The sequence below is a fragment of the Grosmannia clavigera genome, assembly GCF_000143105.1.
Source record: "Grosmannia clavigera kw1407 unplaced genomic scaffold GCSC_144, whole genome shotgun sequence".
NCBI lineage: Eukaryota > Fungi > Ascomycota > Sordariomycetes > Ophiostomatales > Ophiostomataceae > Leptographium > Leptographium clavigerum.
This window is the reverse complement of record NW_014040797.1, coordinates 1,281,538-1,303,837: the sequence shown is the minus strand read 5'-3', so window position 1 is coordinate 1,303,837 and position 22,300 is coordinate 1,281,538. Positions and strand designations below refer to the sequence as shown.

At 53.2% G+C, this 22,300-nt stretch overlaps 8 protein-coding genes across 8 annotated transcripts; 5 read left to right on the top strand and 3 right to left on the bottom strand.

The window, feature by feature from the left end:
- Window positions 1-576: 576 nt before the first annotated feature.
- On the top strand, window positions 577-921 carry CMQ_2607 (fumarate reductase/succinate dehydrogenase flavoprotein; the record flags this gene model as incomplete). Its single annotated transcript, XM_014316685.1, has 1 exon — window positions 577-921. The coding sequence occupies one exon, from the start codon at window positions 577-579 to the stop codon at window positions 919-921; it is 345 nt and encodes a 114-aa protein (XP_014172160.1).
- Window positions 922-2,284, top strand: CMQ_2915 (FAD-binding domain containing protein; the record flags this gene model as incomplete). Its single annotated transcript, XM_014316993.1, has 2 exons — window positions 922-1,258; window positions 1,323-2,284. The coding sequence occupies 2 exons, from the start codon at window positions 922-924 to the stop codon at window positions 2,282-2,284; spliced, it is 1,299 nt and encodes a 432-aa protein (XP_014172468.1).
- A 1,358-nt stretch (window positions 2,285-3,642) lies between these two features.
- On the bottom strand, window positions 3,643-4,446 carry CMQ_3137 (beta-hydroxysteroid dehydrogenase; the record flags this gene model as incomplete). The annotated part of the gene is made up of 1 exon (XM_014317215.1): window positions 3,643-4,446. The coding sequence occupies one exon, from the start codon at window positions 4,444-4,446 to the stop codon at window positions 3,643-3,645; it is 804 nt and encodes a 267-aa protein (XP_014172690.1).
- A 423-nt stretch (window positions 4,447-4,869) lies between these two features.
- CMQ_2870 (scytalone dehydratase) lies at window positions 4,870-5,346 on the top strand (the record flags this gene model as incomplete). The annotated part of the gene is made up of 1 exon (XM_014316948.1): window positions 4,870-5,346. One exon carries the CDS (start codon window positions 4,870-4,872, stop codon window positions 5,344-5,346), a length of 477 nt encoding a protein of 158 aa, XP_014172423.1.
- Window positions 5,347-5,435: 89 nt separating this feature from the next.
- CMQ_3057 (metallo-beta-lactamase superfamily protein) lies at window positions 5,436-7,636 on the bottom strand (the record flags this gene model as incomplete). Its single annotated transcript, XM_014317135.1, has 6 exons — window positions 5,436-5,687; window positions 5,746-5,901; window positions 5,952-6,049; window positions 6,100-6,449; window positions 6,620-7,422; window positions 7,475-7,636. 6 exons carry the CDS (start codon window positions 7,634-7,636, stop codon window positions 5,436-5,438), a joined length of 1,821 nt encoding a protein of 606 aa, XP_014172610.1.
- Window positions 7,637-8,013: 377 nt separating this feature from the next.
- On the top strand, window positions 8,014-13,598 carry CMQ_2677 (polyketide synthase; the record flags this gene model as incomplete). Its single annotated transcript, XM_014316755.1, has 5 exons — window positions 8,014-8,348; window positions 8,401-8,704; window positions 8,941-10,282; window positions 10,642-12,341; window positions 12,402-13,598. 5 exons carry the CDS (start codon window positions 8,014-8,016, stop codon window positions 13,596-13,598), a joined length of 4,878 nt encoding a protein of 1,625 aa, XP_014172230.1.
- A 1,270-nt stretch (window positions 13,599-14,868) lies between these two features.
- CMQ_3153 (mate efflux family protein) lies at window positions 14,869-16,523 on the top strand (the record flags this gene model as incomplete). The annotated part of the gene is made up of 2 exons (XM_014317231.1): window positions 14,869-15,514; window positions 15,577-16,523. The coding sequence occupies 2 exons, from the start codon at window positions 14,869-14,871 to the stop codon at window positions 16,521-16,523; spliced, it is 1,593 nt and encodes a 530-aa protein (XP_014172706.1).
- Window positions 16,524-19,641: 3,118 nt separating this feature from the next.
- On the bottom strand, window positions 19,642-22,238 carry CMQ_2923 (ABC multidrug transporter; the record flags this gene model as incomplete). Its single annotated transcript, XM_014317001.1, has 5 exons — window positions 19,642-19,852; window positions 19,908-20,294; window positions 20,518-21,106; window positions 21,685-22,029; window positions 22,079-22,238. The coding sequence occupies 5 exons, from the start codon at window positions 22,236-22,238 to the stop codon at window positions 19,642-19,644; spliced, it is 1,692 nt and encodes a 563-aa protein (XP_014172476.1).
- Between the last annotated feature and the right edge of the window lie 62 nt (window positions 22,239-22,300).

The window sequence follows — 22,300 nt, the reverse complement described above, 5'->3', positions numbered from 1 at the left end:
GAGCGCAAATATGTCTACGTTGCTCTGCCTTGTTCTGTTCCTAAACCTCGCGTGGTGCAAGTAGCTTCGGACATTAGGAGCTGCGAAGAGTCCTTTTGTTGAGCACAGCCCTGCAGAAATCTAACATAGCTGAACCGTTTAGGATTAGTGTGCAACTATCCTGCAGGGATGGGCCCACTTGTTGAAGACATGCCGTCATTACGGAGCATAGGTATTAGCAGGAAATGCGGTATCACTTGCTCTGTACAGAGTATATGGAGCAAGAATGTACTCCGTCTATTTGTGCTTAGTAATCACATTATGCTAATTCTATTGGCAGTTGTGGCCGCGTGGTATGTCTTACTATTCCGTACATAGTAATATAGAAATAGCGCGTTGAAGAAAGACGAGACCGACTTTGTTACGATCCGGCCTCCTCACCTCTTCTCCCGGGAACTACGGCAACATTAATCAGAGGAAGTGCCCGATACCTAATTTACATTAGTTTATTAATCGGATACATAGCCTTTCCCCCGGCTTGAAAAACACGGTTACAATTTAAAATTGTGAAATATTATACTTTGTGTAGACAATACAATGGTAGGACAGAACGGTTTTGTTGCTGCTGAAGATGTCAACAGTGCTAATTACCCCAAGGCCTTAAACGGGAATCCTGCCAGCACAACATTCTTTTCCATCGGAGACAAGGATGAATTCAACCCGGAGAAGTGGGTGCCGTGTCTCCCCCCCCGGCATCCTGAGACCGGTATAAAAGTTCTTATTGTCGGTGCCGGCTTTGCTGGCTTGACCGCGGCGCTTGAATGCTGGCGCCAGAGACACACAGTGGTTAGCATTCTCGAGCGTAGTGCTGGCCCCAACTACAGTGGCGACCTTATTATTGTGCAGCCTTCAGCGCTCGAGATGATGCGACACTGGCCCTAAATGCGCGCCGAGCTCGCCCGCGACCGCGTCGATGCCGGTACCTACTACTACTGCTTTGACGGCGAGCTGATCGACGGGCCCTCGAATCCCAATTTCAACGAGCCGACCTTTGTAGCAGAACGTGCGGCCCGCCACGCCAATATCCCGGGCGGCTTTCCCGAGACCGGCGCCGTGCAGATTCGCAAAAAGTTTTTCTGCATGCTTCTACGGCAGGTTGCCTGTCTGGGCCTCAGAGTAGAGTATGGACAGCATGTCGAGAGCTACGAAGAGGAGGACACTAGCAAGAGCGTGGCAGGTGTAGTGTTAGCCGACAGGTCAAAGCGTCAAGCACACGTCGGTACGTTTTTTCTCTCCTTTTGTGGTTTCATTTGTCTTTCATTCCTGCTCACTCTTACCTTAAGTCATCGCTGCCGATGGAATTCACTCGCTCTCCGGGGAAGTCATGCTGGGCGACCACACAGCAGGCATGCAGCCGAGCGGCATGTCGGTGTACCGTGCGGTGTTTCCAGTCGAGCACGCATTTGCTGGCTCAGAACTGGTGCGCCAGCGCTGGCAGGGCCGTCACACGTACGAATTCTGGATGGGTAGCGGCATGCATATTGGCCTCTACGTGTCAGACGAGGTGGCCGCGCTCGGCATCACACCCCGCGACGAGTTTCTCGACCCTGCCAACGCTTTTGCCAACAATGAGTCATGGGACCCCCAGGTCAGCCCGGACGAGGTTGTTGCGGTCATGCAGCGGGCCATGTCTGGGAGCGGCGAGGGGAAAAATTGGCACCCCGTGCTTGAGGAGCTCGTTCGCACCGCTCCCGAGGGAAGCATCATCCACTGGCCACTTTTCTGGCGCAACCTGCAGCGCAGCTGGGTGTCAGCCACGGGCCGTATCGTTCAGATCGGTGATGCAGCCCATTCCACCGTGCCTGCATCGGCGGCCGGTGGCACGCTGGCTCTTGAAGATGCCGTCACCGTGGCCGCTTGCTTGCGGCGTGCAGGTTCGGCTGATAACATAGCACTTGGGACACGCATCTACAACATCCTGCGCTATGAGCGGTCGAGCTGCACGCAAAAGATGGCGTTTGTTAACGCGCAGACGCTGGGCCACACCACCGACTGGGATGAATTGCGTAAGGATCCGGCCAAAGCGCGGTTGCGGTATCCCAAATGGCTGTTCCGACACAACCCGGAGGTATATGTGGAGGAGAAGTGGGCAGCGGCGGTTGCTTATGCAATTAACGGGGTCGACTACCACAACACAAACATCCCACCCGGCCACCATTTTACACATTGGACTATCGAGGACATCAGTCGACAGATTGCGGAAGGAAAGCGAGTAGAGGATCTCCTAGATGGAGACTGGTCGTAGAGTCCTGTTCAGTCAATTCCATCTTCTAATACTTACATCAAATCGACACTATTATAAGATCCGGTTCTTATGTTAATGGTATTGCGTTACTACTCCGTATGTACGGAGTATCTAACTCCTTTATTCCAAAAAAAAAAAAAAAAAAAATGTAACCATTATTAGCAAGTTGTAACGCCCGCCTATTAGAGAAGACGCCGGCGCAGGCGACGCACAAGCCGTGCGCAGTATGCGCACAGCTTACGGAGTACTAAACGCGCATTATAGTCTGTAAGCGGTGCTTGTGGCGCAGTCTGCGTGGCGCAGTCTGCGCACGGGCCAAGTAAGAGCGAGGTCTCGCCTGCCCTGCGCACCTACGATATTCTGTCTGTAGCCTTCTATTTCCGTATCTTATTCTCGCGAAATGCGCGCCGTACAGTTGTACGGAAGGGCTGACAAACTATCTGGTTTGCTAGCTCCTTATAGGTGGTTTTTTTGGGTAGCGCCTTGCTTGCTAAAGAAGGTAACGTTCATCTCAACGGCTACGTGACGCATTCCTGCCGCGGCCAGGTCTATCTTCGAAGCTATGGGTTTCTGTGTAAACCAATTAATTGTCTTAGTAACTGCGCTGCGCGTAACGCTAAAAGCCTTTGCAACGGCGCCTTATAACTGGCTGGCGTATATAGCGCCATATATAGCAGCACGCGCAACCAAACTTAGCCATCCTTTCGGCCGTCAGAATAGCACCAAATCCAGCTATTTTGGACATCTTTTTTTTTTTTTTTAAAAAAAAAAATTATGGTGATTCTAAGTTAGGGTAGGTGCTAGAAGTTGAATGAGAAACGCGAAACTTCCGTACTTTTGGAGCCATACTGTACCTATAAATACCGATAAAACGACTTCAAGAATACCCTTTTAGTCTACTGTATTATTTTAAATTATTTTACTGTATAAAATTCGTCTCTAATGCTTTTTAAAGTATGACTTGTAGTACCTCTGTGCTAACATTCTCAAGCACGCCCGGCTTATTGTGTTGTTACCTAGGTTGACATGTTAATACTTGGTGCTAACTAAACTTATAGACAAATCAGTAAGATACTACCCTGGTTGCTCTACAATATTAAATAGCATTACTCCGTAATCTATAATTATTTACAATTAACTGACTAAACTTTGTTTGAAAACCCCCAACTATCGCCATTATGATTCTACAGCTAGTCGAATCAAAATATGAATTAAGTTTTGATTTTAATCATATCGGAGTTTAATATTTTAGCATTGCTATTACATTGTTGTTGCCCCTATCCTAATAGGAACACCAAACCTTACACGTAGTAGGCGGGGTTGTATAACTAACTCTTATCTCAACATAAGCTCATCCCTCAAGCCGCTCCTCCATCCAGAGTTAGAACTTTTCCGTTAATCCACTCGCCGTCCTTACTAGCCAGAAACGCCACCACCCGCGCCACATCCTCGGGAAAGCCGTTGCGGTTCAGCGGTGACGCAAATGCCGCCATCTTCTGCCGCTCTTCAGCCGTGTACTTTTCGCTGCCCGGGATGTAGCGATGTGACACGGTGTGGAACATGTCCGTGACGGTGCCGCCGGGTGCCACTGCATTAACCGTGATGTTCTTGTCGCCGCAATCTTTGGACAAGATGCGCACAAACGAATCGATGGCCCCCTTGGAGCCGGAATAGAGCGAGTGATGCGGCACACTGAAGTCGCGCGACGTGTTGGACGACGTTAAGATGATGCGGCCACCACCGTCGCCGCGCAGCGTGCGGTAGCCTTCACGGGCCACAAAAAATTGGCCGCGCGTGTTGAGATTGAAAATGCGGTCATATTCTTCCTCGGTGACGTCCTTGAGGTGTCCAAAGCTAACAACACCTGCGTTGCTGACTACAATGTCGAGCGGCTTCCCAAAACTTTCGACGGCAAAATTAAACAACCTGACCGTATCGGCCACATTGCGCACATCGGCCTGGAACGTGTAGGCTTTACATCCAAACATCTTGATTTTGGCAGCGACCGTATTGGCAGCTTCGGGCGAATGGGCGTAGTTGACCACGACGTCGGCTCCTAATTCTCCCAGCTGTAAGGCAATAGCTGCGCCAATGCCGCGACCGGCACCAGTTACAACAGCGACTTTGCCATCAAGGCGGCCGGGGATGTAAGGAGAGGTCATGTTGCTTGTGGATAGATGCAATATGAATAATGTTGCTTGACTAGGATAAATGCAAATAAATGCAAATTGTCAAAGCTGTAGGTTTAGATAACAAAGGGTGTTTAGATCGGGCCTAGGTATGTGTCGCGGAATAAGGTTCGGTACATTTTCGGGGATCTCATAGGTTCGGGCTATACGACGGACCACTACGACCTCGTAATATTCGATTCAGGAAATGTACACATTCTCAGTCATACGACACTCGAATCCCTTAATTTACTTGGCGACGTTGAAATATATGTTAGTCAAATGGTGCAGGAGGCATACCGATTCAGCACCATCTCTGAATATGGCTTTCGCAGAGATAACGCAAACGGCCACCAACGGACCGGTGCCACATTTTGAAGGTGACTTTGCAGCGGCCTCTTGTACGAGTCTGTCACAATGATAACTGATAGAGTCACAGATGTGATCAGCTGCCAGGCTGCTCTGTTCGAATGGGCAGAAAGCTTTGATACGAAAGATTGGGGCCGTCTCTCTGAAGCCATTGCACCTACTCTTCACGTCGACTACACAGATGTCATGGGAAAATCCTGGAAGGCCTTACCAGCGGCCGATTTCGTGCAGATGGCTTCGAACACCCATTTTCTTGGCAACGTGCGTATCAAGACGCAGCATCTTATCGGTGCCGAAAAATGGATCAGCACTGGTGCTGACACGATCACGGGCTATCACCAGATGCGCGTCGCCCACCAAAAGTACAAAGACGACGGTTTAACCGAGGTGCTACGTCAAGGGCACGCACATGGAAATGCCACTGTGCGCTACCGTAAGGTCGATGGGGTGTGGAAGTTTGCCGGACTGACGCCAGACATTCGCTGGTCGGAGTCTGAGTATCAAAAAAATTTCGACGAGGAGTAAGCAGTATTGTAGACAGAAATCGAAAGTGTTCTTGCAGTATGTGTCCGCTCAGAAAACCCGGAGATCCTGCCCTTGAATATCGAATCCGACTACAGAATGATGATCCCACCGCTGACAGAAACTACTTGTGCCGTGATCCAGCGGCTCTTCTCCGACACGAGCAGGAGAACCGCATCAGCAATGTCATCCACGGTGCCGACGCGCCCAGCCGCCCGCGTCATATTGATAAAAATCTTGTCTTGCTCGTCAGCAGTCGCTGCATCGCCCACGTCGTTACTAATGTCGGTGTTGACTGGGCCTGGAGCAATCGTATTGACGGTAATTCCGCGGCTCCGTCCGAGCTATGTTGTCAGTGAATTCGAATACACAGAAGCAGAAATAGAATGCATCGGCTGTTACCTCCATAGCTAACGTCGCCATTAGCGAGTCTGTGGCCGCTTTGGCTGCTGCATAGACGCCTACATTGGTCGGGCCCATGGTGGACGCAATGGAACCAATGTTGATGATGCGGCCTCCCGGGGGCATCTTGCCGAGTTTGACCACTGCCTGAGTCATCTGCTATTGTTAGCACCAGGCAAAATTGTCCGGAGACAGAATTAGCGCACGTATAACGCGCCAAAAACCATGACGGAAAACTCCTGCTGCAGTTGCTCAGGGGTTACGTCGACGAGATGACTGAAAGATCCCAGCCCAGCATTGTTGACTGGAAGTTTATTAAAAATAGGAAAGGTGCCACTGGAGATGAAAACGTACCCAGAATGTTGATATTGTCCACGCCGAAATATTGTAAAGTCTCGTCCACAAGCCGCTTTGCTCCCTCAGGGGTGTCGATGCTACCCCGGACCACAGCAGCACGGCCGCCGTTGTTGCGGATGCTCTCAGCCACCGCTTTGGCCCGTGGTTCTGTGGCCTTAGAAACGTAGTTTATAGTAACACTAGCGCCATGGCGGGCAAGAGTTCTGCAGATGCCGGCCCCAATACCGTTCTCCTTGCCGGAGCCTGTGACGATGGCCACTTTGCCGACTAAAGATAGGGGATTTGTTTGGATGCCACTGGCCACCATTTTCGGCATTGTTGCGACAAAATCGAGAACAGCAATTTCGCTGCTAAGAGTAAACACAAAACCAGAAATCGACAAAAGTGTTGTGTACCATTTCTCTATAGCGAGACCATGATATACCCTAGGCCATCGAGCCTTTTAATCTGTTCACAGGGGGCATAAGCCTTTTAAGCGACCCCAACAATGCCCCGTTCCCCACATCCCCAAATCTACACAGTCGATGCCCGAGACAGGTTCAGCCGCACGAGAAACCACTTCTTCATCCTGGCTTGTATCTCAAATGCTACCGTGCCGTCCTCGGCCAACTTGCGCAGCACTTCTTCGGTAAACGGCTCCAGCACGGTCTCGCGGATGCCGACGTCAAGGTTAACATGCATGTGGGCCACAAGCTGCTTTACCGTCACACTGCCACGACGCCTCCCCTGGTCTTGCTCTTTCAGCAGCCGCAACGATTCGACGATGCGCCGCTCACGACGCCGCTTTTGCTCGAGCTCCTGCTGGATCTTGCCATCGAGGTCGGCCACAACAACACCATGAGCCGGGTAGCCTTGGTGGCAGTCATGGGAGTGCATGATGTGCAGACTCTTCATCCAGACACCGAGATGCTCAAAGGTGGCGGTGCCGTGGCCCAGGATGTTGTCGCCTGTAAACATGGCCTGTTCCTCCTCTAGCACAAAGCACATGTGGTCATGGGCGTGCCCGGGCGTGTGGATGGCGCGAATCGAAGCACCAGGCACCACAAACTTCTGGCCGTCTGCAATCGGCTGCTGGGTTCTGGTGGGACTGTGCTTGTAGATGCGGGTTCTAAGATGCGGGTAGAGACGTAGGAGGTCCGGCACACCGCCCGTATGATCACCGTGCCAGTGTGTTAGCAGCACATGGCTTACGGTGATGTTATGCTCCGACAAGGTGGCCGCGATGAGCTCGGCCCACGTGGGGAATCCCTGACCGGTGTCGATGAGGATTCTTTCCGGCCCGGTGCCGATAAGGTAGGTGTTGGTTCCTTGAAGCGTAAACTGTTTGTTAGTTGACTTCCCATGATACATCCCATATCACCCCCGACCGTACCTTCTCCGGGTTTTGGCCCATCACACGAATGCCCCGTGGGCTGATCTGCTCAACATCTGCGATCGTAGGCAGAAGGGTCTGCTGTCCGTCGAGGTAGCCTTCGAATGCGCGGACATCGAGAGCCTTATTGATTTGCTTGTAGCCCCCAGCGGTTGATGCCATGTTGAACGACAGGGGGGCTCAGTCTTGGAAATCCGACCGTGTCAATTTCAGGGCTCGAAGCCGATTTTCATAAACGACGCGCGAAATCGAAACGGCAGCGGACATTTCGTCGTTGTCCTGAAGAAGTGTCCCGGGGAGAATACGAGCTACGTACAATGTGATGTTGGTCCTTGGCGACCCGATCCCGCGAGATTGTCCCGAGGGGGTTGAGAAAATCCGCGGCATATGAGAGCGAGTGAACCCCCTGTCAGTTAGGGCATCGACAGAATAAGGCTTTGTTGCCTTATAGTGAAGAGCCCAGCGACAAGGATAATCAGCCACAGGTATAAATTTTCCCATCCGTCCTAATCTTTCGGTTCTCGACGTATCCCCCAACCATGTCGTCTCACACGTCCGAATCTCTGCTTTCATCTGGACAGATGAAGGTGATATACTTCAGTTATGAGTTGCCAGAAGACCTCAGCGGTCTTCTGCGTCGGCTTCATGTTCACAGCCAGTGCAGGAAGCACCACATTTTGGCGCAATTCATAAGCCAGGCCACGCTAGCTGTGCGCGAGGAAGTCCAGTTGTTGCCAGCCTCACTACGCTGTCTGGTGCCACTGTTTGAAACCATATTCAGCCTCGCGGGCTACTCGGATCTGAGAAGCGGGCCTCTAGCAGGCTCGATGGACGGTGTTCTTCTCTGTGGATTTCAAATCGCAACCTTGATCGGGTGGGCTCTTCCCTACCTCCTGCGTCCATGCGCTTCTAACACGCTACCATAGATACTATGAGATCAACGGATTCCATGATGTCCACAGCGGAGACAGATATCTTTCTGGCCTCGGTCTTGGTCTGATCTCGTCTTTGGCCGCCTCGCTAGCCCCTGACTTGGCCAGTCTTCCTACCATTGGCGCTGAGGTGGTTCGGATAGCGTTCCGTTTGGGGGTGGTTGTCAGCGAGGTGTCAAACAACCTGGAGCCGATATCGGGACAGCCAAGCCACCATCACAGCAGCTGGGCATACGTCGTTCCCGATGTGGTTCCTACCGACGTTCAGAATGAGCTTGAGGTGTATCATGCTGAAAAAGTGAGTTCGCTGTCCCTGCAGTTTGAGCATCGTGGTTTCTGACTATGGCAGAATACACCACCATCCAGCCGGATCTTTATCAGTGCTCTAAGCCGCACATCTGTTACGGTCAGCGGACCGTCATCCAGCCTGAAGACACTGTTTCTAATGTCTGATTTCTTCCGTGGCCGCAAGTGGGTACATGTCTCTCATTTCTCTTCTTTGTCGCCATCAATCGTGCGCACTCACACAATCAGGTTCCCTTGCCAGTGTTTGCTGGCCTCTGCCATGCCAAGCATATTTACGACAACAGCTACACGGCAGAGATCATCCAGACAAGCTCCATTGATGTCATCGACACCACATTTACGCCACAAACGGCCATATTCTGCTCAAGCAACGGCCAGCCAATGCAAGCTTGGACGGCACGGACACTCTTTAGGGACGTCGTCTCGGAGATCCTCACGCAGTCGATCCACTGGGAAAAGGTGGTACAGGGCATTATGCAGACGGCGCGTGGGACCGCGGCGGTCAAATTCCAGCTTGCCATATTTCAGCCGTCGCTGGCAGACCACGAATTGATGCACACGCTAAACGCCGAGCTGGTAGGGCTTAAGACGTCGACGAAGAACCTGGCATCGTGGATCACGGCAGACGATAGCAATCACGAGACCACAGCCAACGACGGCATTGCTATTGTCGGCATGTCCTGTCGTCTACCCGGTGGCGCTACGGACACGGACACGTTTTGGGCCATTTTGGAACAGGGACTCGACGTGCACCGGACCGTTCCGGCGGACCGCTTCGATGTCACCACGCACTGCGACCCCAGTGGCAAAAGTCTCAACGCCAGCTGGACCCCGTACGGCTGCTTCATTGATGAGCCAGGACTGTTCGACGCAGCCATTTTCAACATGTCGCCACGTGAGGCCGTGCAGACGGACCCGATGCAGCGGCTGGCCCTCGCCACAGCGTACGAAGCACTTGAACGTGCTGGCTTTGTTCTCAACCGTACACCTTCGTCGCGAGAACCCTGTGTCGGCACATCCTATGGCCAGGCTAGCGACGACTACCGTGAGGTCAACACGGGTCAAGAAATTGGCACCTACTTCATCACGGGTGGCTGCCGCGCGTTTGGCCCTGGGCGCATTAACTACTTCTTTAAGTTTTCCGGACCCAGCTATAGCATCGACACGGCGTGCTCGTCGGGGCTGGCGGCCATCCAGGTGGCGTGCACGACGCTCTGGGCCGGCGACGCAGACACCATTGTAGCCGGTGGTGTCAACGTGCTGACCAACTCGGACGCGTTTGCCGGCCTCAGCAATGGGCACTTTTTGTCTAGTACGCCTAATGCCTGCAAGACGTGGGATAGCGAGGCCGACGGGTACTGCCGTGCAGATGGCGTGGTATCGTTTGTGTTGAAGCGGCTGGCCGATGCCAAGGCCGACAACGACACTATTCTGGGGGTTATTGGGGGTGCTGGCACGAACCATTCGGCCGACGCCGTCTCTATCACCCACCCCCATGCGCCCTCACAGGCCTATCTAATGCGACAGGTTCTGGCCCAGGCCGGCGTGGATCCCCTGGATGTGAGCTACGGTAGGTCCCCTCACAGCGTGAGATGTACATGCGATTCTCCTTCAGTATTGATGACTAATTGACAAAGTGGAAATGCACGGCACCGGAACGCAGGCTGGCGATATGCAGGAAATCCAGTCGGTGGCCGACGTGTTTGCCCCGACCAACCACCGGCGAAGCGCCAAGAGCTTGCTACATATTGGCGCTGTCAAAGCTAACGTCGGCCACGGCGAGGCAGTCGCTGGCCCTACATCCTTACTCAAGGTGCTGTTGATGCTGCAGCACGAGGCCATCCCACATCGGCATCAAGCACCAGCTCAACCCAGGCTTTCCGAAAGACCTAGACAAGCGGCACATGCACATTCCCTTTATAAAAACAGCCTGGCCACGCGCATTGGGAGATGGCAAGAAGAGGCTAGCTCTAATGAACAACTTTAGTGCTGCTGGTGGCAACAATTGTCTGCTTCTGGAGGAGGCGCCGGCGAAGACACCTTGCAAAACCAGCGACCCTCGACCTGTCCATACGGTCGCAGTCTCCGCCAAGAGCAAGCAGTCGCTACTAGGAAACCTCGAGCGCCTAGTAGCCTATCTCGAGGCCCATCCGCAGACATCTATGGCTAACGTCGGCTACACTACCACAGCACGTCGGCACCATTACAACCATCGCGTGGCCGTCGTTGTGTCCGATGCCGCTACAGCCACTGCCAAACTACGCACGCAGCTGACTTTGGTGGACGCCCTCAAGCCCATTCTGCCCATGGCACCACCCTCGGTCGTATTCGCCTTCACTGGCCAGGGCGCATCTTACCCTTCTATGAATGTTGAACTGTTCCATGACAGCCCGGCTTTCCAGGCCCAGATGCTGCATCTTGATGTTCTTGTCCAGAAGCAAGGCTTTCCTTCTATAGTGCCTGCACTCGATGGCAGTCACGTGCGAAGTCACGTCCATTCACCCGTGGTCACGCAGCTGGCTCTCGTCTGTGTCGAAATCGCCCTGGTGCACTACTGGGCGGGACTGGGCATTCGGCCGGATGTGGTCTTAGGTCATAGCCTGGGCGAGTATGCTGCGCTGCATGCGGCTGGCGTGCTATCAGCCAGCGATGCCATCTTTCTAGTCGGCAAGCGGGCGCAACTGTTAACGGAGCTCTGCGAGGTGGGCAGCCATGATATGTTGGCCGTGCGGGCGTCGGTTGAAGACATTGAAGCGGCCGTGGGCTCCGGTGACTACGAAGTGGCCTGTTTAAACAGCCCCCGGGACACTGTCTTGAGCGGTTCAGCAAACAAAATCGGCCGTGTCGCCCACGCCTTGGAGACCAGGGGTATCAAGCGCTTCCGGCTCGACGTCTCCTTTGCCTTCCACTCGTCCCAAACCGACCCTGTACTGGACCGCTTTGAGCAGGCCGCCTGTGCTGGTGCTGTTACCTTCCACCAGCCCACGCTGCCTGTTATCTCGCCGCTGCTAGGCCGCGTTATCTTTGATGACAAGACAGTCAACGCCCGCTACATCCGCCAGGCCACACGCGAGCCCGTGCGATTCCATGAGGCGCTGGGGGTTGCATACAATATGGGCATTATCGACGACAGCATGGCCTGGGTTGAAGATGGCCCCCATCCCGTCTGCCTCGGCTTTGTCAAGTCGACCCTAACTGCGGGCCCGGTGGCTTCGGTCCCGTCGCTGCGTCGTGGTGAGAACAGCTGGCAGACCCAGGCTCTTAGCCTGGCCGTGCTGCACAACGCCGGGCTGCCAGTCAACTGGGACGAGTTCCACCGGCCCTTTGAGCCGATGCTGTCCCTAATGGACCTTCCAACGTACGCTTGGAACGACAAAACGTACTGGCATCAGTACACGGGCGTCTGGGCGCTAACTAAGGGCAACACCTTTTACACGGACAAAGCAGAAGCCCAGAAGCCGCTCAGCCCGGCTAGCTCGGCCATTCAGACAACGTCTGTGCAGCGGGTCGTCCAAGACGTCTTCATGACTACCACTGCCAAGGTCGTGATCCAGTCCGACCTGATGCAGCCCGAGCTGTTGGCTGCTACTTACGGACATAGAATGAACAACTGCGGCGTTGTTACATCTGTAGGTCTTGCATTTGTTACTCTGCTCTCCTTCTTTATTTCTCTCCATCTAACTCTTTAGTCTATCCATGCCGACATTGCCTTTACGCTTGGCCGCTACCTGCTCGACAGGCTGCGCCCAGGTGCGCAAGACACCAGCATTGATATTGCCAATCTCCAAGTGGTCAAGGGTCTTGTTGCCTACAAAGACACTTCAGTCCCTCAGGTCATCCAGGTGTCTGTGGTTGTTGATGATGTTTCGACACTTTCCGTAGCTCGGCTAGCATGGCACAATGTCCAGGCAGATAAGACTTTAGAAGAGCTTCCCTTTGCCACAGCCGAGTTGCACTTTGGGTCCCCCGCTGGCTGGCTACAGGCCTGGTCTCCTTTAACTCATCTCGTCCAAGGTCGCATTGACGAGCTCACCCGCCTCGCTGATCTCGGGGTAGCCAACCGCCTGTCTCGTAACATGGCCAACACGCTGTTCGCTGGCAGTCTGGTCGACTACAGCGAAAAGTACCGCGGCATGCAGTCGGTTGTCCTGCACGGTCTGGAGGCATATGCCGATGTGACGCTGTCGACAGCCTCTTTGAAGGGCACCTGGACCATCCCGCCCGACTTCATCGATAGCGTGGCCCACCTGGCCGGCTTTGTCATGAACGTGTCCGACGCCCACGACACGCACGCCAACTTTAGCGTCACGCCCGGCTGGGGTTCTATGCGGCTGGCCGTACCGCTTGTGGCTGGGGGTCAGTATCGCTCGTATGTGAAGATGGTCCCGACCTTCGAAGACCCGCGCATCTTCCTAGGTGACGTTTACGTGCTACGTGCTTTAGACGGGGTTATTATTGGTGTCGTGGGTGCCATTGAGTTCCGCCAGTATCCGCGTCTGCTACTAAACCGCTTCTTCTCGGCCGATGCGCCGACTGCCTCGCCTGGATCGGCTCAACAGTCCACCAAGCCTGTTGAACCTGTGGCCCCTCCTCCTGTACCTGTTGTTCAGAGCACATCTGCACCAGCGCCGGCAGTTGCGGCAGAGAACAACACAGATAGCACGACGTCCAAGGCCATTGCCCTGGTGGCTGCCGAGGCTGGTATTGAGCTTTCTGAGCTGCAGGATGATGTGCACTTTGCCCATGTCGGTGTTGACAGTCTCATGAGTCTGGTTATTTCCGAGCGCTTCCGCGAACAGTTGGGCGTGCAGGTCCGGGGCAGCTTGTTCTTGGAATATCCGACCGTAGGTCACTTGCGGGCGTGGTTGGCTGAGTATTACGGTTAAGCTTAAAGAATGTGCAGCGTTTTTCTTGTTTTCCGTCTGTTTGATATGATAGCTTAAGCAAATATTTCTCCGTACGAAGTACACTCCGTCCGAAGTACGGAATAGTACACAACACTTTTCTGCTCACACTAGACCCTATTCAGCCTCCTGCTCCTCACAGTGCATCACGTTATATGACCGCCACGTACGGAGGTCCCTACCAAAAGTTCGTTCTCACCGCTTTTCTATAACTGCGGCAATACATAGTGCAGAGTGTAAATCATACGGAGAAAGCTATTAGCGATGATACGCTAGAGCTTAGTGGATACTATCGCTAATGTAACTCAATTACTAATATTTGTACAGGGCGCTTAGCACATAGAAATACGCTAACACTGCTGTAGTAAATACAGTAGCAATACATTACTAGCACTATATCCACCTTCTTATTTTGCCAAAGCGGTGAGAAAGAACTTTTGGTAGGGACCTCCGTATAGCCTCCTTAAACCTCCACCAATTTCAGTACAATCCACGGTGGATCCACTTATGCGCGATACAAATTAATAGATTAATAACACAAGACTCTCACGCCTTTAATCATATGGCCTGTCGCCTGACGTATCACGTGGGCACTACCAATTAGCAGCTGTCATGGCTGTGAATCCATAGCGTAATGTGCAGAGATAAGCTACAAACAGAAACGGTTTTGTTTGGTCTCGGCATTTGTCTAGCCCGTCTTCGTGCCTCTTTTGTTCTTTATCAGAGGTTTCCATTGCTCATGCATTCACGTCGTCCAGACGCCTGGCACGCAAAACCGGGCTAGTACCATAGCATTTTATCCCCCATCCTATCTCTGGCGGCAGCTTATTGCTTGTTGCCGCGCTGGCTTCCGGCACTATACGAGTACGCAGAGATGCGCTTCTCGGAGCGGCGTTCCCTCTTACATAAGAGAAGGGCGGCGTTATCTCTGCGCCACGGCACCCGTCTTTCCTGCTGTCACGGACATGGGTAACTTTTGCCTTAAATCACTATGTATGGCCAGCAAGGAAGGGCCGGATGCGGGAAGTTGGGTTATAATTCAGTAATTCCCCAGGATCTTGTCGGATCTCTGTTGTGCTCCCGCAGTCTTTCTCTCGGTGCTGTTTCCTGAGCTTTCAGACGGTCGTTCTGATTTTGTTTATCAGCCACAGACAGTCCTGCTTGTGTCTTACTTCTGGCGGTGAGCTAGCCGTGTGAAGACGCGGCACAGCCGAGATTCTTTTTTTTTTCTCTGTTGCCCATCATACACAACATGTCTGGATCGATCTCGCCGGGTGGCCTGACGCGGCCTGACGAGCGGAGCGCCCTGCTGCCCAAGGTCGCCTCGGCCGGTGCCTCGTCTGAGCGGCCGAGTGTGACCGGTGATGGCTATGGCTCGGATGGTGACGACACGACGGCGGCAGCTTCGTCGGATGAGACGACCGAGACGCCGTACCGGCTGTGGCTGGCCGAGATCTGGCTGCTGACCAAGGCGTCGGTGCCGGTGATCCTGGCCTACACGCTGCAGAACTCGCTGCAGACGGTGTCGGTCCTCATGGCCGGTCGGCTCTCGCCCGAGGCGCTGGCCACGGCCGCCTTCTCGTACATGTTCGCCATGGCGACGGCCTGGCTCATCGGACTTGGTGGCACGACCGCCCTGGACACGCTGGCTTCGAGCAGCTTCACCGGCTCGGCCAACAAGCACGACCTCGGCATCCTGCTGCAGCGCGGGCTCGTCATCCTGTCGGGCTTCTATGCCATCGTCTCTGTGCTCTGGTGGTTTTCCGAACCCGTCTTCCGTGCCCTCGGCCAGGAGGAGTTCATCTGCGTCCAGAGCGCCATGTTCCTGCGCTGCCTCATTCCCGGCGGCCTCGGCTACATCTGCTTCGAGGCCATGAAGAAGTATCTGCAGGCACAGGGTGAGTCTCCTTTTTCTCTTGATTCTTTCCTTTGTTTTTCTCACTTCGCCTAACTTTTCCAGCCATCTACAACCCCGGCACGTACGTGCTGCTCATCACGTCGCCCCTGAACGCGCTGCTCAATTACGTCTTCATCTACGTGCTGGATATCGGCCTGTACGGAGCGCCGCTGGCGACCGGCATCGCCTACTGGACGTCGTTCTTGCTGCTGGTGGCCTACGCCGTCTTTGTGCGCGGCCACGAGTGCTGGGGCGGCCTGGACCTGCGGCGGGCTCTGCACCCGGAGCACATGCTCCCGTTTGCCCGCCTGGCCGTCCTCGGCATTGTCCACGTCGGCACTGAGTGGTGGGCCTTTGAGATCGTCGCGCTGGCCGCTGGACGTTTGGGCACCATCCCACTGGCTGCCCAGAGTGTCATTATGACGGCCGACCAGATCATCAACACGGTGCCTTTTGGTCTCGGCGTCGCTGCTTCGGCTCGCATTGGCAACCTGCTGGGCGCCCATAAGCCGGCCGAGACCCGGCGTGCGGCCCATTGTGCTGCCGTGCTCAGCACCATTGCCGGTTCTCTCATCTTGGTCATCCTCATGAGCGTGCGCCACGTGTTTGGCCGCCTCTTCAACGACGACCAGCGTGTCATCGACCTCGTTTCCGCCGTCATGCCCTATGTCGCCCTCTTCCAGATCGCCGACGGACTCAACGGCAGCTGCGGTGGCGTCCTGCGTGGTATGGGCCGCCAGTGGGTCGGCGCTGCCGTCAATCTCATCAGCTACTACGGCGGTGCCCTACCCGGTGGCATCTACCTCGCCTTCCACGGCTGGGGTCTCGGCGGCCTCTGGATCGGCCAGTGTGTCGCCCTCTATCTCGTCGGCGCCTTTGAGTGGGTCATCGTCGGCCTGAGCGACTGGGACAAGGAGGTCGACCGCGCCATGGACCGTCTGCGTGCCGGTGGTGTCGGTGTCTCTCTGACCGCCGATGACGACGACATTGACGAAGCTGCTACTGTCTAAAGCGACGTCTGCGTGAGGGTTAGATTAGATTTGAAAGCATGTATAGACTGACAAAAGTGTAGATCCCCAAAATAGGGGAATAGCAGCATAAAGTAGGCTATCAGGTAAGGGTCCAGTGTTGAATGACTTTGTATATTCGTGCATCAGTTCTAGGCCGATGGGATGGGTGTGAAATCATGATCTTGAGACTGAATTGTGTCAAACGCAGCCAGACGCTCTTTCCGCAGAAGAAAATCTGTACATCCGAATCAGAAAGCACCTCTTCAGTTGGAAATTGCTTAAAATATATGCAAACCAGGAAAAAATATCTTTCCTGAAAACCCTCAACACGAGACAAGTGTTGACAGCATATAAGCACAGAGCTCACCTTAAGATCTTTCTTCGATATGCGTAAAATAATACTAAGTAATTAAGAACCCCAACACTATCGTTCCACAGTGTACAAGCCTATTCCGCAGCCCGCCACTCAAACTAGTTACGGCAGTGTCCCTGTTATACAATCGCCATAAAGCGGTACTCCTGCATATAATGCGTATAACACGGAAATGCACGTGCACCTTGTATACGCAAGTTTTTGTATTGATTATCACCATAGAAGACCCTGCAATGTTTCTGTTAAGAATAAACTGCCATCCGATGAATAATAGACGAGTACGATTACTAAACGGATGCGTGTTCATACATTATATCAGATTAGAGTCCTGATTACTCCGCTGGTCGGACTGCAACGAAAAAAAGAATTATTCGCAGTCATCCGAAGGCTGGGGGAGAATAACGGTCTACAAGCGGTCTTGACTCCCACGCCCGTAAACACGATACCCCGAGTGCCAGCTTCGCTCGTGTGGAGCGGCCACGGCGGTGAGTCCCAGGAAATTGGTGCGGCAGCTGTGTCGGTTGCGTCTCAATATAAGCCATTCACCTGATGGGGCTGAGTCAGCGATGTTTATCACGGAAGAAGTCGAAGAAAGCCTAATCCCATATGTTCCAAGAATTTTGACAGATGAACGCAGTGGTGAAGCCATAGATTGTGCCACTATTGCGGAAGTATCACACCGATTTTGTCAAACAAGCACCAACAAAGAGGAGAGGGCAAGCAGCCAGTACGCCTTGTTGCACGCGATCCTGTGGGTTACGGTGCGGTTTTACTACCGTAGTGCCCGCGCTAGACTAGTATACCATTTATAAGGAGAAGATCTCAATTATAATCTTCAAGCCTCCTTTCCTTATACTCTCTTTATAAAAAGGGCCATACACAACAGTCATCGGGGCTTAGGGCTGGGAAAACATTTACCGTAAAGCAGCTTCTGTTTGCCACGGGCTCTACGTAGCATACTCCAACCTTGCTTCTGATTGCAGAATACCTTGTCGATGCTGACCTGGCGAAGCGCCCAGCGTGGGCACACGCTCCGTCGCCGGATGGCGTAAATTCCCTAAGGGGTGGGCGCTGGTTAGGCAATGGCTAATCGAAGGCAGGCCCCGTGCTTGAATTGCGTGTTAAAGACGTAGTTGGACGTGTATCACGAGTTTTCGTGCGTGGGCTGCAAGACCGACAACGCGTCTTGCCTTCCGGTGCATACCAAGGTGCATCCTAGTAGGCGATGGCTAACCAACAGATTACTGAGGGAATTAAGGGCCTAGCCCGATACATCTGGCAATTCTTGGCAGATACCAATGAGCTGTTCCTACAGGTAGGAACTGTGAACAGCGTCGTGACTGTGCCAGCCGACTGCAAAGCGGTCGCTAAGCGGGTGATGGCACTTAGCGCCGTAAGTAAGGAGCTGGGGCGGGCTCTCAGCGAGGACAAGCTGGAACCTCCTGCCATTGACCAACGCTCGCGCCGCGAGTTCTTGCAGTTCGCCCAGTGGGCCGCCCTGCGGCTCGGAGTACTCCATCAGTACCGGAGCGAGCCGGAGCTCAACTACTCAAGCAGTTTGGCAGCTAACAGCTTCAGCGCATTCATGCATGTGGGAAACACTACGCATAGATTCAGTATTGAAGAAATTACAGATACGGACGAAGTTGTCGGCTTGCAGGACTATTCAGACTATATCATTAAGTCGGATCGAACTATCTTCGGTCTGTAATATATCTTAAGATACTAAATCATTTTCTTCAGTTACCTCTAGCTCTCATTATGCCGTTTTTGTCAGGCTTAGACCGTAACTATCTTTGGTTACAGACTAAACAAGTACTTGTACTCTCCATTTAGAACGCGTCTTTGAGTAGAACCGTCGTCTTTTTGAAAGGATTAACAGTAAAAAGTCGATCAATCCTTGTCCAACCAGAGGGCCGCAGATTATAGCCACACAACCTGGTCTGTTTGCAAACGACGCAGTCCTATGGCGAAACCAAGCTCCCACTAGCCATAGCCACTCCCGATAGCCTCCAGTGGCGCCACCAACGTCCTGTACCGGAAAATGCAGTGCCGCTGGTGGCAGGCTTTTCTAGCGATTGAAGCGAGGAGTCACGATGCGAGTCGTAAAGAGGAGGCCTAACGAGGGCGTCAACGCAAGACCAAACCATTTGTGCCCAAAGGATAGCCGCGGAGCAGTTGTAGTGATAAAATACTGTCCCCAGGCCGGGGGAAATTCAATGGCCAAAGCCAATCCTCTAGAATACAAGTATCTAGAATAAGCACTTTTTATAGAATTGATGGAAAGAACTTAGCTATAGTCTTAACAACTTTAGCCCTCTAAACTAAAAGGAGAAGTCTGTCTTGCAAAAGTTGCAGATCCTGCCAGGGACCATAATAATGCATATATAACAACTTGAACAGAGCCCGAAGAAGAGTTGGCAAAGAAGCAGTTGTTGTCGTTATCGCTGGAAAGGTTGTAGTGGCTCTCGAGGATTGCGTCATGCTCTCTTTCTACGGGAGGTAAATGGCCTACTCTGGCAATGATATCCGGTCGTTGAACAACTTCTGTCACCGTTTTCTCGCTTTGTGACAGACGCATACGCAGGCAAATGCATATACTGCGAAATCAGCGACATCGATTCTCCAAATAGCAGACAAACAATCGTATATATAGCGTTCCGTTTCAATGTTGACGGTCTCCTTCTGCATTCCATTACAATCTATATACTGAACACGATTACCGCTGCGTAATCACTCAACCAACTAGCCCTCCAATAACTGTTGAAAGCGAGAGTTACTCTGCTGAAGCAACACGCTCGACGAGGAAAATTCAACCAGGGAACCATCGTCAAAGTAGGCAATGACGTCGTAGTCCAGTAGGTTCTCGAGATGGTGATCCACGCAGAGAACCGTGTGGTCGGCAAACTCGCTCCGGATGAGCGACTGCATGACCTTGTTTGTCTCTTTGTCCATGCTGTCGTGGATCATCAGCCTTAATACAAACGAAGGAGAGCGAGATGGAATTCTACCTGCTGGTCGCCTCGTCGAGCACCAACATTTCAGCCTTGCTTAGTAGGGCTCGGGCGAGGGAGAAGAGCTGCCGTTGCCCGTGGGATAGGTGCAGATCGCCAATTAGCGAATCCAGTCCGCTGCCATCACTGCCCGGCCGATTGACGAGGTCCCAGAGCTGCACCTTGCGCAAGGCCGCCTGCATTCGCGAGTCCTCTACGACGCCGCGTGGATCGAGATTGAAGCGGACGCTGCCCTCGAAGAGCACAGAGTCCTGTGGAACGCTGGCAAAGACTGATCGGACGGCCTCGCGCGTTATTTTCGAGAGGTCAACATTGTCGATGGTGATACTGCCGTCGTCAAGGTCTAGCATCTGTAAGAGACAGAGGATGAAGGAGCTCTTGCCGCTGTAGCGATAAAAAAGGGTTTAGCACGTATATAGAGACTAGTATTGTTTGATAGCAGGGCCACATACCTTCCAGTCCGGCCGCAGATGCCAACTTTCGACCCGGGTAAGATAGAACATGTCACATCTTTTAGTACAGGTTTATCAGGGCTAAGTAAGAAGACAGCGGATTAGAGTAAGTATGCAATGTAAAGAAAAATGTGTAGGATGAAGAGGCAACTCACCTGTATGATGCACTAATGTTCTGCACCAGAATCGACCCGCTCTGAGGCCAGTTTGCCGGCGGCTGTACGACAGCCTCCCGCAGCTCCGTCGGACACTGTAGCGAAAAGGCCCGGATCCGGGAGACCGCACCGATCGACGTCTCCAAAAGCGTCCACCGCAGGACAAAGCCAGCCAGGTTTTGGTGGCAGCTTAGGATGTTCACGAGTGCCACGCCCGTCGTGCCGCCGGTCGTCTGACTGCGCAGCCGCACGGCAAAAAATACCACCAGAACTGAGACGCCCGTCAGCAGCATGTCCAGCACGAAGCCGAGCCAGCGCTGGATGCAGTTGAGCAGGTAGAACGGCCGCTGGGCACCGTCGAGCAGTTCGTGGCCGTGGCGGCGGAAGGACCCCTGCCAGCCAAAGGCGCGGATGGTGGCGAGGCCATCGAGCGTCTCGACAAAGAGTGTGTATATGGGGGCCTTGGCCTCGAGGTCGAGGTAGCGGAGTTGGCGCGAGGTCCGCAGATAGCCTTTTTGGATGACGTAGATGACGAATAGGCTAAGTGGCATGACCGTGGCCACGTATTTGGCGGTTATACAGACGACAACTAAGCGGAAGATAGCTGTACTCAGCGCTGACAGGAGGCGTCCCAAGAATGTTAGCGGTAACGGCAATGATAGGACTCAGCGGCATTCTTCACCTTCGGCAGCACTCATGCTGGTTAGGGTGACTTGGAAACCAATGAGCTGTATGTCCTGGCTAAACCGATTCAAGATGGTGCCCACGTCGGTTTGCGTAAGTAAGGACAATGGGGCACTTTACATGTCAGTCGTATGAGGCTGTTAAGGGGGGGGGTCAGTTTTCTTACTATAATGCACTTGTTAGAATAGTCGAGTGCAGTTTCCGTCCAGCTTGCGGGGCCAGAACTTGGACCATTTGCCTATGATAGAAGAAAACCGGATTAAGGACGATGCAAAGTAGTTGGGAATCGCCTCCTGCACCTACCAGCAAAAGAGACTGAAGGCTGCTAAACCTAACACGCCTAGGAAGATGTAAATTCCAAGATACATGCCTAAATTATGGCCAGGACGTTTCTCGTTTGCGGTCGACCACCAATCAAGCCATATAGCTGCAAGGTATCCGGTCAGAGTAACTCTTACAAACGTCACAGCTCAGACCACTCACTTGGAAAGACGATGCAGAAGGAATAAACAAATAGCGCGCAGACGGCGAGAATAAAAGTGCCTGTGCCAGCGAACTGGAGGTAGTACTGGTACAGCGAGATATCTCCCGTCTGCCGAGCAAGCTCTGCGACCCGGTCGGTGTTGGAAGTAGCCGGAGATGCCCGCGCCACAATAGTCTTCTCTACGCTTGTGAGGTCGTCCTGTTCTGCGGCTCCCGAGCCTGGCTGGCTTGACAAGGTCTGGACGTATCCCCTGACGCAACAGAGCTTGTCGTACGCTCCTTGTTGTGAGATGCGGCCAGCCTGATCGAGAGCGATGATTTGGGTGCTCGCCGCAAGCTGGTTTGCTGCAATATATGTAAGATTCCGTTTTTGTCTTTCGTTCTTGTTACTTACCTCTGTTTGTGACGAGAACAGTAGTGATTTTCTGCTGCCGAAGAAGTCCGGAAGGACCGAAAACACGCGCAAAAACTTGACTCTCTGTGTTTCTGTCAAGACCCGCGAAGACGTCGTCGAGAATGACGAGTTTCTTTCTTGAATACAGGACCCTGGCCATCGACTATGGACGTTTTAGCGTGCTATGCCAAAAGGGAGAGGAAACACAACCTACCACTCGCT